This window comes from Podospora anserina, chromosome 6 (genome assembly GCF_000226545.1).
Source record: "Podospora anserina S mat+ genomic DNA chromosome 6, supercontig 2".
Lineage (NCBI taxonomy): Eukaryota > Fungi > Ascomycota > Sordariomycetes > Sordariales > Podosporaceae > Podospora > Podospora anserina.
Window position 1 is genome coordinate 1,236,730 of NW_001914857.1, and position 17,864 is coordinate 1,254,593.

At 52.9% G+C, this 17,864-nt stretch overlaps 4 protein-coding genes across 4 annotated transcripts, besides 3 other annotated features; 3 read left to right on the forward strand and 1 right to left on the reverse strand.

Annotated features, from left to right (window-relative positions):
- Positions 1 to 12: 12 nt before the first annotated feature.
- On the forward strand, positions 13 to 1,996 carry PODANS_6_2970 (uncharacterized protein; the record flags this gene model as incomplete). Its single annotated transcript, XM_001910161.1, has 2 exons — positions 13 to 1,686; positions 1,739 to 1,996. The coding sequence occupies 2 exons, from the start codon at positions 13 to 15 to the stop codon at positions 1,994 to 1,996; spliced, it is 1,932 nt and encodes a 643-aa protein (XP_001910196.1).
- Positions 1,997 to 2,448: 452 nt separating this feature from the next.
- Positions 2,449 to 2,468: a sequence feature (primer 1317ka).
- A 98-nt stretch (positions 2,469 to 2,566) lies between these two features.
- Positions 2,567 to 2,711: an STS (microsatellite 1317k).
- Positions 2,712 to 2,764: 53 nt separating this feature from the next.
- Positions 2,765 to 2,784: a sequence feature (primer 1317ks).
- A 9,390-nt stretch (positions 2,785 to 12,174) lies between these two features.
- On the reverse strand, positions 12,175 to 12,616 carry PODANS_6_2965 (uncharacterized protein; the record flags this gene model as incomplete). The annotated part of the gene is made up of 2 exons (XM_001910162.1): positions 12,175 to 12,387; positions 12,431 to 12,616. 2 exons carry the CDS (start codon positions 12,614 to 12,616, stop codon positions 12,175 to 12,177), a joined length of 399 nt encoding a protein of 132 aa, XP_001910197.1.
- Positions 12,617 to 12,921: 305 nt separating this feature from the next.
- On the forward strand, positions 12,922 to 13,587 carry PODANS_6_2960 (uncharacterized protein; the record flags this gene model as incomplete). The annotated part of the gene is made up of 1 exon (XM_001910163.1): positions 12,922 to 13,587. The coding sequence occupies one exon, from the start codon at positions 12,922 to 12,924 to the stop codon at positions 13,585 to 13,587; it is 666 nt and encodes a 221-aa protein (XP_001910198.1).
- Positions 13,588 to 13,809: 222 nt separating this feature from the next.
- Positions 13,810 to 15,519, forward strand: PODANS_6_2950 (uncharacterized protein; the record flags this gene model as incomplete). Its single annotated transcript, XM_001910164.1, has 2 exons — positions 13,810 to 14,088; positions 14,245 to 15,519. 2 exons carry the CDS (start codon positions 13,810 to 13,812, stop codon positions 15,517 to 15,519), a joined length of 1,554 nt encoding a protein of 517 aa, XP_001910199.1.
- Between the last annotated feature and the right edge of the window lie 2,345 nt (positions 15,520 to 17,864).

Genomic DNA, 17,864 nt, shown 5'->3' on the forward strand with positions numbered 1-17,864 from the left:
GGGTTGCCGGGAATGTTTTCGGGGGGGCAGCAGCCAAAGGGGATGATTGGAGGAGGGGGGCAGGATGGGGAGGATCAGGAACCGAATGAGATTGAGGAGTTGGCCAAGAGGCTGGAGGCTGCGAAGCTTTCGCCTGAGGCGGCCAAGGTGGCGGAGAGGGAATTGAAGAGGCTGAAAAAGATCCATCCCGCGCAGGCTGAGTATGCTGTTACGCGGACATATCTGGAGACGCTGGCGGAGATTCCGTGGACGGTTACGACTGATGATCGGCTGGGACCGCATACGCTGCCGAGGGCGAGGAAGCAGTTGGATGAGGATCATTATGGGTTGGAGAAGGTCAAGAAGAGGCTGCTGGAGTACTTGGCGGTGCTGAGGTTGAAGCAGAGTGTGAATGAGGAGGTTGACAAGGAGATCAAGAAGGTGGAGGAGGAGCTTGGGGCCGCTAGTGCCCACAGTGACACTAAGGAGGCGGAGGAAGCGGCCGAGAAGGCTGCTGATGCAACTACTGCCCTGGAGGAGAAGATCAAGGCTAATAGTGCCAAGGTTGAGATTCTTCGCAGCAAGAGAATGGTTGATAAGTCCCCCATTCTTTTGCTTGTCGGCCCCCCAGGTGTAGGCAAGACCTCCCTTGCCCGCTCCGTCGCTACAGCCCTCGGCCGCAAGTTCCACCGCATCTCCCTCGGCGGCGTCCGCGATGAGGCGGAAATCCGCGGCCACAGAAGAACCTATGTCGCAGCCATGCCAGGTCTTATAGTGCAGGGCCTCAAGAAAGTCGGCGTGGCGAACCCAGTCGTCCTGCTCGACGAAATCGACAAGATTGGCGGCTCCAACCACCACGGCGACCCCTCTGCTGCCATGCTGGAAGTTCTCGACCCGGAGCAGAACCACAACTTTGTCGATCACTACATCAACATCCCTATTGACTTGAGCAAGGTCATGTTCATTGCCACAGCCAACAGCCTGGATACCATCCCGGCGCCGCTGCTGGACAGGATGGAGACGATTTACATTCCGGGGTACACCACGTTGGAGAAGAGGCATATTGCCATGCAGCATTTGGTACCGAAGCAGATTAGGGTCAACGGGTTGAGGGAGGAGCAGGTTGTTTTTACGGAGGAGGTGGTGGGGAGGATCATTGAGAGTTATACACGGGAAGCGGGGGTCAGAAATCTGGAAAGGGAGATTGGGTCGGTGTTGAGGGGGAAGGCGGTTGAGTACGCGGATGCGAAGGATGCGGGACACCCGGAGAAGTACAATCCTGTGCTGACGGTGGATGATCTTGAGCGATTCCTCGGCATTGAGAAGTTTGAGGAGGAGATTGCGGAGAAGACGAGCAGGCCAGGGATTGTCACGGGCTTAGTGGCGTATAGCTCGGGAGGGAATGGGAGCATCCTGTTTATCGAGGTGGCGGACATGCCGGGCAGTGGAAGGTTGCAACTCACGGGTAAACTGGGGGATGTGCTGAAGGAGAGTGTGGAGGTGGCGCTTACGTGGGTGAAGGCGAATGCGTACGAGCTTGGGCTGACGCAGAACCCGGGGGAGGATATCATGAAGGGGAGGAGCATTCATGTGCATTGTCCTAGTGGAAGTATTCCCAAGGATGGGCCGAGCAGTGGGATTGCGCAGGCGGTGGCGATGGTTAGTTTGTTTAGTGGGAGGGCGGTGCCGCCTACTATGGCCATGACGGTATGTCTTTTCTTCTCTCATTCTACGCAAGACGCTAACTTTCTCTGTCAAGGGCGAAATCTCCCTCCGTGGCCGCGTCACTGCCGTCGGTGGCATCAAGGAGAAACTTATTGGTGCGTTGAGGGCGGGAGTCAAGATTGTGTTGCTACCTGCGCAGAACAGGAAGGATGTGAAGGACTTGCCGCAGGAGGTGAAGGATGGGTTGGAGATTGTGCATGTGGAGCATATCTGGGAGGCGATACGGTTTGTCTGGCCTGATGCGGAGTGGCCGGTGGATAGGAAGGGTGTTGCTGTTCAGAGTCGGTTGTAAGAAAGGGGTGGTCATGATGATGGATGATGAGGCATGGCTATTATGGGTACATATGTGAGCGGAGTTTGTTTTTGTTTTGCTTTTGAGGGGAAAGGGGGAAGAGTAAGATAGCGTGTATTGGTATTGTAATTGAGATATTTTTCATGGTTTTTATCACGAGGAGTTTCGAGGGCGTCAATGAGTGGAGATTATGATCATAGGTTGTGAGGTTCATTGATTATTGTCCACTTTTGATATCAGGGTTAGATGTTCTCATCACCAACCAGGGGTCGTAAAATTCCGGGTTATGTATGGCCTACGATCAGGGGGCCAGATTCAGGGGTAGGGTTGATCTAGACTAAAACAACAACAAACAGTTGGTTTCTCGAACCTCTCCCTCCCTCCACTTTCCAACGTGACATGGAACTGCTGCAGAAGACATGTGTGTACGTACCTACCTACCTTGACCTACATATGCATTACGCATCCTGTGGCGGCGTCGCATGCAATGCAATGTAATGTAATGTGGATGTATGGTACTAGGTTACTAGTTACTTAACTTTTTCGCTGCGGTATTATGTAGTGCAGACTGACACGACACACACACACACACACACACACACACACACACACACACACACACACACACACACACACACACACACACGCACACGCACACACACACACACACACACACACACACACACACACACACACACACACACACACACACACACGGAGGAAGCGGCGGAAGAAGAAGCAAGCTGAACTTGCTAGGGGGAAGGTTAAGAGGAAGGGTGGTACTGCATTTTTTGCATGGATGGGATTTTGTTACACTGCTTGGGAGGTACCCTTGTTTTTTTCTCTCTGGACTTTTGGCATCCTGCTGGGCTGTGTGGTGATGTATAATTATAATACCTATTTGGGGCACTCACTGATGGTTGTAGTAGCGTGGGTTTTGGTTTCGAGGTTTGATGGTTAAGATTGGTATTTTAATAGCTCTGTTGATGTGAGATTCAGTGGGTGCAATACAAAGTCATGAAACGAAGGGAGCACGGAAACACGCGGATGGTCTGTGTACGATATATTAAATTCTTTTTTTTTGTGTATGTGTGTGTGTGCATGTTGTTTTTGTTACTTGCTTACCCAAGGTTGCAAAGGGTTACGGTTACCGGAAAAATGTCTCAGTTGTTGGTGCCAATGAAGGGGGAGGGATTTAGGGGTGGTTGGGGTGATGTGGTGTGATGACGAGGTTATGCTGTGGCGAGGCGGTGTATTGTAGTTAGGTAGCTGATTGTCAATATGTCAGTTTTGGGGATTGTTGGGGTTTTGGAAAGAGTGAGTATCTGTGTCTGGTTGAGGGTTGTGAGGCAAGTTTCCTTATCTTTTGATGGGTTTGATAGTGCTGCTTAGATGGTAAAGATTGATTTGGATAGGGGCGTATGGGGATCGGTTTTGTATAGTGCAATGAGTGTTTTTGAACTACTTGGTTGCCTACACAAGGAAGTGTTTCAGAGTTCCACGTTGACAATGCATCATCTTCATGTGTCTATTTTGTCTGTTGACATGTTGTATTATCTGGTGCTTTGGTACCTATAACGCTTACAAGTAAAGCTTGTTGCCCTGGCGACTAAGACAACTAACACTGAAATGTTGGTGCTTGAGCAACTCCCTTCTTACCCCTGAATTAGCCCATGAGGTCTCCAGGCCACTTTATTTGAGACCTGGGAATAGACAAAAGAAGTAGATCGCTCCGGAATGTCAGGTAGGGCTCTTACAGGTGCCTACATGGCACGATCTTTCTTATCATGCGGTGATCACGGCCGTTGGCTCTGTAACTCATGGACACCAGGATGGGGGCTACATGTCAATTTCAGCGTTGTATACACGTTCTTTCTGCAAGCTCATGCCGTGCCATCATTGAACCACATTTCCCATCTGATCTGCGCAGCAAGCCGCCGTCGCTAACACTGGGAGATCAAGACATCTTCGGAAGGGTACTGGAGAAAAGAAAAGTGAATCTATGTGGAAGGGTGATACAAGAAATGGAGAGGGGTATTTATCTCCTTCTTCTGCGATCTGCCGAAGCCTTTTCCTTCTCTTACTGCTTCGATTGGGAGAGGGACTTTGTTGCTGGCGGAATTGTGGAACACCGTTTCCAACTAGGTTAGGCGATACGAAGTGGTTGGTAGTTGGCTGGTATCATTGGGTTGTGGCTTCGTTGTCTTTTTGACATTACTATCGTTACCTACATCGATGACTGGATCTCCGGCTGAGCGAGAAAAAATTCCCGGTTGGCATAGAAAGCTGGGTAGTAGTGTGGACTTGTCATACAGGTGGGCCTGGGGACTGGAGGTTGGAAAGGGGATTGTATCTCTGCATGCATTGTACTGCCTCTTGAGGGCCCTTAGGTGGAAGTCTGCTGTATATCAAGTCTATTCGAGTTACATGACATCAATTACACATGAATTCATCTCTTCCTTCAATACTCCTAGAAACATCACATTCCCCCCTGTCTTTCATCGGACCTCTCACCCTCCAACCCGCCTCCGAACACGCCCAAGTCGTGTAGTCACCCGCCGCTCAACCCTCGGCACCGATTACCACCAACCCACACCCGTCCAAATCTCCAGCTCCAACCAACCCAATCCCGTCCCGACCGTCAGGTTCATGGCACCCAACGATAGGCTCTCCATCCAACACTCTTTGTTTCCGGGTCTGGATGCGGGTAAGTTGAACGACGGGTACGGGTGTTACCAACAACGGCGGACTGGAACCTTTTCACGAAGCGGATATAGAACCAAGTTGCCGGGATTGTACGGAATCTTCTTTTTTTGACTGGGACAAAAGATTAAGGTTACATTGTCATATCCCTGGAATGATATTCTTGGGGTACGGATTCGCGGCCCTTTGGGAATATATACTGGGCTTTGCTTGCTTCATATGTGTGTGTGGTGGGCGTTGCAATGAGGGAAATAATGTTACACTCATCTGGTGTTGCTTTATCTTGGTCAGCCCGGTCTTTGCTACTGCTCCTGATTGATGATGTAACTGATCAAACTTGGGCATCCTTCTTACTGTCTACCTGCGGCAACTGTAGCCGGAGAGAAAATTGCTTCCTGCTCAGGGTTCCCTGTCTTTTTTGTCTTGAGCAAGTTATCTGACCTTGTTTCGTGATGGAGTCATGAAAGGTACCCAATCCCGGCTGTAAACAGGGAAAGACATGTCCTGCAAGAAAGGAAACGGAAGCAAGGAGTTAATCTCGCCGTGGTGGTCAAGCAAGAATATACCGCGCATCTGGCGGAGGTCGCGGGCTAAAGTACCGTGAAATCATCGTGTACTATTTCCAGAACACATTCCCCTCGCTTCTGCGTGGGCCTCTCGGGTTGAATATAGCGTCTCACCGATGAAGGCCATGTCAACCGATCGAGACGGACGAATGAATGGCAACTGATCCGTGGATCGAAGCGGGAAGAAAGTGGAAAGCCATGGTGGTTCAACGGGATGAGGAATGCTTGTTGTCAACCTGGAAGGCAGCTGGGAGTATGGGGTGGTAGTCAGTAGCTGTTTGCTGATACTCCAATCCCCCGTTGATCAGCTCCATGATATGATGGCATGATCCTGAGTCCCAGAGTCCATTACCCATGAAAATCATAATCCTCATGTCATCCTCACTCATCATGCACCAAGCAAGCAGTTGCAGGAAAGAGCTGCATCTTCCCAACATTCTGCCCAAATTTAGGGAAATTTTCCAAGGAGAATATTCTCCGTCGGAATAAGCACCCGAGCCGTGAGAAAAAAAGAAAAAAGCCTTGGCCTGCGTTTTTGAATACCCTTTCTCCTTCCTATAATTGTCTCATCAGCAGGTAGAGATCCACCAGTCATCATCACAGTGAGGTAGCCAGTCAGTCATATCCACCGGACAACCTGCAAGCTCAGGGCCAGACCAGCCTTACAACACCCTCCGACTTTCCTACTTTGGCCAAGTCAAGCTCTCCCTCCTCCTCATGGAGCATGCGTGGCACCCCATTCTGGTAAATACCTTGTAACGCAAGAATGCTACCCTCTCCCGCCTCAGGACCAATGCAGCCGAGATTAAAGGACACAACGGCGTAGATCTGCGAACCGCATGCATAGGTCAGGGCGATCATATAAGGCCTCATACACTTAAGACTGCAGCTATTGGATGAGCGAGACTCCAACAAAAATCACTGGGCGGCTCTTGAAGCCTTTTCGCTGTGCCATTTGTGTGTGTGTGTGTGTTATCCTTCAATCCCAAAAGTTGACCAAGTGCCAGGTAAGATCGACCTCCTAGGCGGGGAGATCTCTTGTCAGATCTGAGCATCTAGGCCCTTGTTTTTACCCCTTGGGCCGTGCGGTCTTTACCACCTCTTATCCCCTTTTTATATCCGGGGTTGAGCAAGAGAAGATAAATAACTTATCGTCACCTCAGGGTCAACGAGCGGATCCTCCCTCCCCCATCCCCCCATCACATCTGACGCAGCCCAAGAGCTTCTAGATGGATGACGGGACACATTTGCGGGATATGTTGCCGCCCAGCCAAAAGTCAAGTCATAAAAAGGGGGGGCCAGCATTTTGACAGGGGAGGCAGCCCCCAAGAAAAAACCCAGGGTTTGAGTAGTAGTAGAAGAAAGCGAACCCGTCAGTGTGTACATAGAAGTTCCAGGATGCTGCCGTGTCATTCTGGGTTGTTGCGTGGTGGAGTGGTAAGCACAAAGCGCCGTTGCATCGCGAGCGGGTCTTCCGTCTGTTAGAGCAGAATCTGGGACAAGACCAAAGCCGTTCGCAGTCGCTACCAAAGGTTGCAACCCTACGGAGCTGGCCCTCAACCAGCATCCGTGGATGGTTACTTTTTCATCCCATCTTTTCTTCCGTCCCGTTTCGCAGGAGCAAGCAGGAATTTGTCTGTGGGTTGCTCGCCCCAAGCACCCCAAGCACCCCAAGCGCTCGGCGATGGATCCTGCCGCGGAACCCCCTTTCGTCCGATGTTGACGTGATGGTTTCGGCAGGTTTTCCACTACACACACCTTCTCTCGAGGAGGCCTGATGATGATATGTACTGAGATTTCTTGAAAGGCCGGTCCAGTTGACGTTCAAATTCCTGGAAGAAGGAGCATGATCTGCAGCGACCTGGTGGCGCCGAAAAGCAAGCTGCAAGCAATGCAGAAGCGAATGCGGGACTGGAAAATGCTGGAATAGGATGGGCAATGACGGGGGTGGTATGATAGCCCTGGGGTCTAGAGCTTTGAGTATCAGATGAAAAGTCAAAGAGTATCTAGATCCATCAGACAACGTGTGGTCTTGACATGTGATCGGTTATCAGATTAGTTGGCGCACTCCGGACTCAGTGACATAGCAAGCAAACTGGGAGGGTATCCAGACTCGGAATGAGCCCCGTGGTGATGGGTAAATTTCCCGGCCACGAGGAGACAAGGAAAGAGAAAAGAAGATTTGACGGCGGTGCCCGGTGGCCGACGGGAAAGCTCATGGTTCCCCACACTACATGGGCTTTTGGAGCAAGGATGAGAGAAGTGAAGATAGAACCAATGGGTCCAAAAGTCCTATCATCAACTCTTTTTGCTCGCAAATGATGGTCGACGGCTCTGGCAAAGAGGTACAGAGTGCTGACGGAAGACAGTGGTTCCGTGTCGAGGGGCACATAGCCCTGGACGAGCTGAAAGCTGACCCTGACTGATACCAGTGTCCTACAAGAGGTCTTTCTGGAGTCAACACACCATTGTAATTTCTTCCTGCGGCAGGTACAGCAGTCACAGACGGGACGATGCACCGTGATAGCAGTGATAGAGGGACCGTTTGTGGACATCCGTCATGACAGCAAAGACAAAGAAGTCGAAGCTACCCTACATGCTGCCACTGGCTACCCAGCATGCAATTTGGGGAAGGATCGTGTCGATCTCCCATCGATCAAAGAAATGTTCCATTCTCTGTCTCTGCCCTGTTGACGTCGATAAGAGACAAGACCGGACGAGCCCAACCGAGGCTACGCGAGACAAGACGATACGAGACGAGTGCAACCGTCTGTGGGGTGCACAGCGCTTCGATGGGGAAATGCAAGATTGCAGATGGACCCGTAGAACCAAAGAGGCATCCATTTCATCGCTTCTGTCGACGATGTATTTTTCAACGAGCAGTGTCGTTCGGACGCTTTTCTCAAGTTCCAATTCTTTCGGCGACTTGCCCAGCCCAACTTGATGCTAAAATGGCCCCTGCATTCCCCGAAGGTAACCTCTCGACGCAAGTCTGGATTACCTCGGAGAACGGAAAGTGTGATGATTGGCGGGGTGTCAAGTCGGCGGGGGACCAGCTACAGTAGTGTATGCAGACTGAGAAAGATGCTGATAACTGGTGATGGGGCGGACCAGTTTTCCCCTAGGCGTCCGCATGAGCACCGGTAGACATGGCCAGTAACTGAGATCAGGGTGTTGGTGTTGATTCTTTTTCCCAAGTGCCGAGCTGGGCAAATAATAGTGCCTTTGCCCAGGTTCGTCATGCTTGCTGTTGATACAAAAGTCAAGTTTGATCAACGACAGGCGCCAAGCTTCCAGACACTGAGAATCATGGAAGCGATTTTCCATGGCCAAAGCGCCGTGGTTCCCCCACATCACTAACTGCAAACGGGCGCTTGGTGCTACCGACGCCTGTTCGGCCGTTATTTGCGTGTTCGCGTCTTTCTTCGTAGCGTACAGAGCACTACCGGAGCTTCAGGACGGGCCCGACTCGGCACGTCCCCAGTTCGTATATCTCCGAGACTTCCAGACGTCCTCCGTCCGTAGCCATGACCTGTCACGACCAACGCAGGTAACCGAGGCATCTCGACCTTGAATCCTTGAAGAATGCGACGTGAAGCTCATGGAGGTGACAGCATGATCCTCGGCAGAGAGCTTCTCCGGCGTGTTGTTGTCAAAGGACAGTGATGAGAGTGGCATCTGCTGCTCCAAGACACGCACCCACGAAGGGCCACACGATGCTCCCTGTAACCCCTGACTTATATTAGCCCAATTAAAGGGAGCAGTGGGTGATCTTGCCGTCGTCCGTCGGGTGTTGTCGTCTGGGCCCCGGCCCCAGGATGTGACATGGGATCTGATCAAATCTTGTTGATGCTCGGGTGGCCCCAGCTTGCGTCTTGGGGATCGACGTCCTGCACGATGTTACCCTCTTTGGCTGGCCCACGGGCATGTCGCACCAGACCCAACAAGGAAATCAATTAAAGTTTAGGGGTTGATGACTTACACGTACTTTATCTTGACTTCGCGCCCACCCACCCCCAGATATCCGCGCTAGAAATCCATACTGTGGAGGATAATGCCTCCCCTTCCACATGATGCTTCCACAGGTGTTCATTGCGCCGGACGCGCACCGTTGTGCGTGCTTTCATCTCGAGGTCTGTGCCTTTTTCTCTGCCAGGACATCCTGTAAAGAACAGCACCGGCGTGGAAAATGCTAAGGAGCCACTGGGGTGCCAGGGGGAGCACCACCATGACGGAACAGCATGCCACGCCCGCAATTTGTGCGCGCCGTGGAGGGGCGATCTGCCGTCCAAATGAGAGTTCGCAGCACACGGTTTACCGACCTGTACCTGCCTCTATTGGGGCAAAGCAATCAGATTGTTGGGCGAACTCCTGCCGCACATATGCGCGTGAGTTGGGATGACGAGATTTGTGTGCTCAAACCGATGGAAGATGTTCGTGCTGTGTAACCAGCTTCCAATCGACTGAGACACCGTCTGCAGCTTTCATTGGTCGATTTTTGTGATTCGCTCCTGCGTGCTCCGGAGCTCTGGTGAAGTGCCATACTGGGAGTGGTGGGGTGGTTCAACCACCCTCAGCAATCCGACCTGATTTTTGTTCCGAGCTTCCAAGGTTGGTGTAGGTGGTCGGATGCTTCTAGGTTCCCTCCTCAGCAACCCGGAATCCCCTCTCATCCTGAGACGGCCGCCGACGTTGAGGTCTGACTCCCCGGAGAGGGCCCGGCTGTCCACCGTCGCCGTGCTTCGGAAATTTTGTGACGGCGGGGAGATCAGATAAAAGCGGTAAGGCTAATGTTAGCGCATGTAGGGGACAGCTGCTCGGCACGCTCACGGCGGCTCCAAAACGGAAGAATGTGGCCACGGGATGGGCCTTCTCTTGATTGTGGGTGGGAGCTGCTTCTCATTTAGAAATCCACCCGCCCAAACGGCTCGCTTCCCGAGTCGAGCGTGCTGCAGGCAACGCATTGCCTGGCCGAATTGGGAGGGGCATGATGTGTAACTCAAAGACCGGATGAAATGTGATGGACACCGGGACATTGGAAAGATCAGACGACTCGGTTAGGGCGAGGTTGGCAGAGAGGAGAGAGGGGTGCACCGGTAAATCTTCGAGGAACCCCCGCCCACGCCGTCGGGAATCGGGATCCGTACGATAGCGGCCTCGCTGCCAGGATGGGGGCAAGGTGGGTACAGCAAAAAAGGTGTAACCGCCTAGCACTGCAACGCAAACGGTCACTAATGTAGCAGATGATGAAAAGATGCAAAGAGGTGTAAAGACTTTTCTTTGAGGGAGACGAAGAGCAAAGCGGAGATAAGCGTACCTATAGCATCGTCGATAACGCCCATGATCACCGTCAACCCAAGACAAGACCCCCTCCAAACTTGACACAGCATGAACTCGGGAGATCCTTGGTGATGCTGTTGACGAAGGAGATTAGATCAGACTGTACACGATGGGTACACCACCTCGCCGTGGACCTGAGCGAGATGTCGTCACAGCGGGCTGCTGCAGGTGCATATCCGCACACCCCATTTCTTCCAAAGCTGAAGAAAAGAACTTTTGATGTGCCCGTGGCGCTGACACATTCGAGGCACGGCCATGTAGGGTTTCAGAAGGGTGCATGTACTGGAGGTCAGCCTTGCACATATCACCCTCTAAATTGGTCCTGCTCGATAAAATACCTCACGACGTGCCACATCTGGGGTAATTCCTGTCAAAAGCTGCGCGCCAAGATGAGGAAGTTGAGGTAACTCTTAATTACATTGATATTATTACCACAAGAGCATGCCACCACGGTGCCTTTACCAGTCTCCCAGTGCACTGCTGTACGGGTTTTTGGTAGCGGCACCTAGGTTGTCCCCCCCCCCCCCCCCCATGCTCTGGTGCCCGGGTCCTTGTCAGGGGAGCTCGTGCTTGCCGGCATACCCCTCCAAGATCTCATGTTGGTGGTTCCTTCCGTCCTGGGACCGAAATGTCAAATTCTAACGGCAACTGTGACCCAGCTGTCGATAACCGGGGCAAGAACGGCCGTCCTACCCGTAATACTGGAAGGAGCAATCCATCACCTGAGCTGTCACCCCAGATTACTCCGTATCTACGTACACTACTCTTCCCCGGATCGGCTCCCAGCGAGACAGGAATAGCTTTACTCACGTCTGGGTCCCTCCTCATCTCGCGCCAGCGGATCAAGATCATCGACATCCGGCCCCACCCCCGTCATCTCGGCGGCACTCGGAAGATAGCTCTTGTGGGCCCCTGTTGCGCATCCGTTCTGGATTTCCGGGGCAGGCCAACTCCAGACGGGAGTCTTGATACGGGACACGGACGCGTTGATGAACGTGCGAAGCTCCCTCTCTCTCTCAAATCTCAGTGCTGTCACTAAAAGAGACGATACAGCGGAGCGGCCCTGGGCCAATCGACGTCTCCCATCGGCGACCCGTCTGCATGGTGCGTTACTGGGTGCGTTGCCCAGCGTTCGGTTCCAACTGTCTGCAACGGCACTGGTGCACTGCTACCCAGTCTAGCTGTCGGTCATATTATATATGGTCAGCATACTGAGCCCGGAGGCACCCAGACGCCCAAAAAGTACTTACCCATTCCCTCCCACCGCAGCGACTGGGCTCGTTCTCGATTTTGAACCCTCCCCTCCCCCCCTCCACTGTCTGTGCCCTGTAACAGCCCTGAGATGACCGGGGGGTTTGCTGGCATTGTGGTTTACCCTTCGATTTGCAGCCATCCATAACCATCCACCTACCAGGGTGACCTGCCTACGACTATCCCTGCTCCGTCTGGCCCCATCTCAAATGCGCCGTTGCTCTTCTTTAAGTCGCACAAAAACCACCGGCTTCCACTGGCTCCAAATCTCTCCTTCAACCGACCGACTCTCACTAGCCGCCCAGCCTGAGAGCAGTATCACCGAGCATCGATATATACGGCACGACGACCACCCGGCACCTGGCACCTCTCCAGCACCTTGGGCACCAATCCATACGCGCGCCTTTTCACGCCTCCAGCTCCCCAGACGACGAACAGGGTGACGATACACTTCTTCTGCAGCTCTCCGATAGTCTTCCTCCAATCTTCGGTCATCTGGCGCAGAGCACTAACACGGTTGTGCGCGCTGTGCTGTGATACTCGATTCACCAGGACTCCCCATACCGGGAATCACCCTCTGCGTCATCGCTTGTCTGACAACCAGGCCTCCTTTCTCGTGCGTCTGCAGCCGACTCCTTCTCCAGTAAACAAGCGGCCGGTTCAGTTCGGCCGGATCCTGCTGTCGTCCATCCTCAAAAGGGGACCGCTGTCTTGGACCAAAGAAGAGGCGCCAAAGGCCCGCCTCCGAAGCACTTGCCATCTCGCCCCACGTCAGACTTTTGCATCTTTTCGAAAACATCATAAAACCTCTTTCAGGAGACCCGCCAAATATTCTGGCCCCCGAGGACACCGGGCAGTGACACTCTTGAACTTGGCTGCATCGGGTAATGTCGATCAGCGTCTCTGGATCTGGGGTACGGTCTGGAAGTTTGTCTCCCCAGGCGGAGACTTCCGTGAGACCATCGTGTTAACTGAGCTTACACCGACGCCGTCCTCATCGAAGCCCTCGAGCAGAGTTAGACGGTCCCCTTCCGGGCTCTTGGCTACGCCAAAGCCGCCTCCTCCATGCAGCGCAGCCATCCAGGTGACGACTCCTGGACACCTCTCGGCCAACGCCGAGGGATATCAGACCTGGCGCGATCCGCCTTGAGTCTCGACTTGCACTGGGTCAGGGCAGACACTGAAAGTGCTGCTCGTCAGAGGAGCTATCCCTCTCCCCCCATGTCAGGATCTCCATCGATCCCCCCTAAACTCAGCCAGGAGGCAGCCGAACGGGCGCAGGGAAGCTATCAGCCCATCACGCAGGATGTTTACCGTGGAATCCCAACATCACAAGGTCACGAAAGGGCGCAGGCGAGCAACATAGCCGGACCTTCTCGGCAGTTCCTCACCGATCCACCAGAACGAACCGCATATTCTTTCCCTCCACAGCAATCTGAGAGACCGGCACCTCAGCCTCTTACTTACTCCCATTTGTCCAGCCAGATCGGTGGACAACCAGGGCCGGCATATCTCCCAATCCCAGGCACAGGCAGTGCAGTTGGGCCATCGGGACAGCTAGCAGCTTCGCAAACCTATCCTTCAGCACTTCACTCACAGCTGCAAGATCCTCTTCAACATAGCTCTGCAAAGGCGAGGAAGACCAAGGGGCATGTGGCATCCGCATGTGTGCCGTGCAAGAAAGCCCACCTTCGGTTGGTTGCCCCGTCAAAACCTGTTGGCATTGCCTAAAGACACGAGACTGACAGCTTGCAGATGTGACCGTAGGTACCCAGAGCCCTTTCGCCCCGATTGATCACAAGAAGCAGGACAGAAATTGGACGCAGAGTGTGAGCAGGCATCGCCAACCCTGCGGCACCGCAAATGCGATCCCTGGTTTTGATTGACATGATATTGTTAACAATTCCGGGATTGTTTTAGGCGCGGCATCGACTAGCGCCTAGCACCAGTGTGATGCGGTATACCCCCATGAGCAATTTCTGTTTTTGGCACGGCATACTCAAGATGAGACGACCCACTAGGCCAGTGACGAATGGGTTGGGAACTCTTGGGCCGCCCGACTGCAGGAACGGGTGGAGGTGGTTCTCAAGCGGGTTCCATGCTGTTCCGGGCCCGGGTAGGAGAATGCAGATAATCCAGCATGCTTATGCGTGGATGAGCTCGCCGACAGTTGGCTCGCTACTGCAGCGCGGATGCTTGGTCCTGCGGCAAAACCGGGCCGCTGCCCTCGAGGTGTGGTGGGATTCCCGCAAATACACGGCCCGGACGCCTCTGTTTCCACCATCGTTTTAGCCATGGTGGCGCCGAGATGGGAGTGGGCTTTGTCGATGAGGAATTCCAACTGCTTGTCCTTTCTGTTCACCAAGTACTTCGAAGTTGCGATTAGAGAATCTGCTGACTGTTTTCACAGCGGAGCGACCTTGTAGCCGATGTGTCTCTCAAAACAAGGCCGATCAATGCGTCGACGTCCAGCACAAGAAGCGCGGGCGACCCCGGCTTCGAGACGACAACCAGACGAGATATGAAAGCGGGGGGAGGATGGGAAGTGCAGCAGAGGCCATGAGAAGGCCCTTGACATCCGTGTATGGCTCGGGTTCCACGATGGGTATGGTTCAAAGTGACAGTCTCCGACGCACTCAGTCGTATCGCGTGCTGAAATCTCAGCCAGCCGAATCAATCGCACCGAGATTCCTCGAACGAGGTTTGGCAGCTGATGCAAACGTTTTTCCAGCTCCCCTATCGATATCGACAACGAGGGTTCCCGAAGAACCAGTGGCATACTTGAGGGTTGTTGGCCTGGAGTTTTTGAAGGCATCGGCAACCTTCTACAGCGCCATAGGACGGCCGTCGAGAACGGGTTTCAAACTGCTGGAGGATGTACTTGCACCCGGTGATCGCGGCAAGGCCGAGAGAATTGACCGACAGACAAAGGAGGAGCAACGGAACAGAGAGATGGGACTGCCGGCCATGACGACCGTCGATGAGCAAGCCCACTTTGCTCAAAGACTCGGGTTCGGCGCAGATGACATTGCAAGATACCAGACAGACTGGAGGGTGGAGCATCTTACCTTTGAGGGAGAAGATGGTCAGCATCGACAATTTCCAACTCGATTTGGGCTGGTGAAGGAAGATTCGGTTTGGTTTGTCGTACTAATCCTCCAGATCCAGCCACCTAGACCATATCAGTACCCGACGCCCTCGCCGAACCCAAGAGACAACACGTATCCTTATCAGCCCACGCCCCTATCGTTTTCCCAGCCCACGCCCATGTCAGCGACGTTCGATCCGAGGCAATCAAGGCTAGGAGAGCCTTCGCCCTACGGAGCGAGGCAGCCGATGGCCATTGGAGCCCCGCCACCATCGATAATGACGGGAAGGAGCCCTGGCCTTCCCTCAGGTTACGTCCCATCTCCAAACAGGCCTAGCTACCCAGAAACGTCATCCTCCTACCAGGTACCCAGAAGCGAGATTCATCCTCCATCAAGTCGGCCGCCTCAGATGCAAGGGTACCAGCTTCCACCGTTGAACCTTGGGCCTTCCACGGGTCCTTCCCAACCGCAGCCACAAGAGAGGCAGTCTCGAGGAGATCGACCACGAGTTGATATTGGCGGTCTCCTTGATCACCCGGGTCACCCCAGGGATCCACCACCATCACAACAATGATGCTCATGATGAGATGGGCTATTCAAAGACCAGGATATGGGAGCGGCGGTGCGATTTGCCGTGGGATGTCAAAAGCATGTTGTTGATCATTTTTTGGTTAGCTCCGCAGGTTTGGATGCAAGTTTCGCCGGGCAGGAAATTTCGTGAAGTTGATCGCGCTTTCGAGTGGCTTTGCATAGATGATACCACTGTACAATTGGCAGAAGTTGTGGGCCGCGGTGCATTTTTGGGCGTTGGAATGTCTTTGTGGAGGATGTTTGGGGCATATGCCATTGTGTGGCACTTTTCTCTCTTCTTTTTTGTGACTTTCTGTTTCTCTTCTGTGTTCTTCTTCAGACTCATTTTTCGCTTCTTTTCATTCTTCGACATCTTTTGACTTCTCTTCTTTGAGCACCGCCGCGGCGGGCTTGGTTGTTGGCTAGGCGGCACCGGGCTTTTTTTCTTCTTGTATGGGATTGTTATCCCTTTTCAGGCAGGCGGAAGGGATGCCGCGCTTTTTTGGGGAAGGATTATCTTTGGTGAACTTTTCTTGTATGAACTATAGTGTGGTGGATAAATGCGGACATAGCGATTGGTACGTGTGAGTCGGAAAACCGGGAGTGGGAAAGGATATACTGGGAATTAACTGTCAATGTCTTGTTGGCTGTGTGCTTGGGAACTGTTTGTCGATGATGTTTGTTGTGTGTTGTGTGTATATGCTGCTGTCGTTTGGGTTGTTGTGAGAAGTGAAGAGGGGGGGGGAAGAGAACGAATGAGATGGCATGGGAGATTCGCCTATGTCGGGTCGACATGATCATCCCGGGGTTCCTTCCTTTCCCCTCTCGTATGTATGCTGATATGCGGCCCGTCTGGTAGGCCGGCCCACCATCACTCATTCCTTTGCAGATCCGGACGGTCCAGGCCCAGCATGGGATCTTTTTTGGGAAATGAAATAGGAGGTGCGGTTGCTAATCAATAGATGTTGACTCGGAGTTTCGGTAACATGGCTCGAATGTGTGGGTGGTGATCTGATGGTTGTGTGGGGCAACCGTTGTTGAGATGGGGGGACGTTGATTTAAGGTTGGTTTTTAGTCGACCGTTGGAAAGTTTGGCGGACCTCCTCCACCCGTTCCGCACATGCCACCTCTCCGTGCCGGGCCGTTGCTCAGGGGGAGGAGGGAATGGTGTGCCGACGGGACGTGCCGGTTGTGGGTACTGATCTGGGTCGTTGTTGAAGATCGCACACCCGGTGATGACGAGAAGGAATAGGAAGAAGTGCCCGGGGGGAATCAGACGACCATGGCGGCGGGTAGGTGTGTGTGTGTGTCGGATGAAAAGGGAAACGCCACATGTCTCTTCGCTTGGCCGAGGAGGGAAGGTCCTTTTTTTTTCGAGGTTTTGCAACCAAAGGGCCCTTTTAGGTCGTACCCGAAATACGCGGGTGGAAATAGATTGCGGTGCCTTGCTGCTGGCTGCTTGCTGACATGAATGAATCCTGAATGTCGGTTGTCGGCACTTGCTTCCATCCATCCATCCATCCATCCATCCATCCTTTTCCTTTCCCCCAACACATCGTTGACATAGGCAGTTGGTTTTTTGGTGACGTCGAAAGAGTCGAGAATTGGACCGCTGCCGGGTGGATTCTATGGGGACGGGTCAGGTATTAATATCGATAGCGTCAGAAATTCCAAATAGGAGATCGGGCTGGGTGAATCATGTTGTGGTCTCGCTCGGGTCTGGTTGAAGGAGACGGCCGGCTGGCTGGCTGGCGCTCGGTCGGTCGGTGTGTGTCGGTCGATCGGTGTAATGTGAATCACTTTTCTTTTCTTTTCCTCATCACCCGTGTTGAAGGCTTGGGGTGTTTGTGAGACCCTTTTCGCAAACAAGAAACGAAACGGGAAGAAACAAAAAAGTGAAGCAGAGAAAGGGAGGAGGAGGAAGGCATGAACAAGTAATGAACATTTTCAAGTAGCACCCAAAAATAGGGGTTTTTTTTGTTGCTCTCTGTCCAAGGCATATATATCAGACTTTCAACCATCCTGACATGTTATAATAACACAACATCCAAGCAGCATGAATAAAGCATGCCCGCCAAACCGCACGATCCCACCAACCCATCCCCGATCCGGCCACCCCAATGAAACGACAATTCCCAAAAGGAAAGAAACGTTGCAGCGGACCGCTTGGAAGGTTGCTTCTTTTGGCTTGGATCTTGTTTTTTTGGCCCGCTGGTTCAAACCGGTGAAAAGAAGAATGGAGTGCAGGGGATTGGTGCGCATGTGAAAAGAAAAGGGAAACCCCTTCAACTTACACTATATAAAATATCATCGTGATCGTGGAAGTTGCATCGGAGATTTTTATTCCCA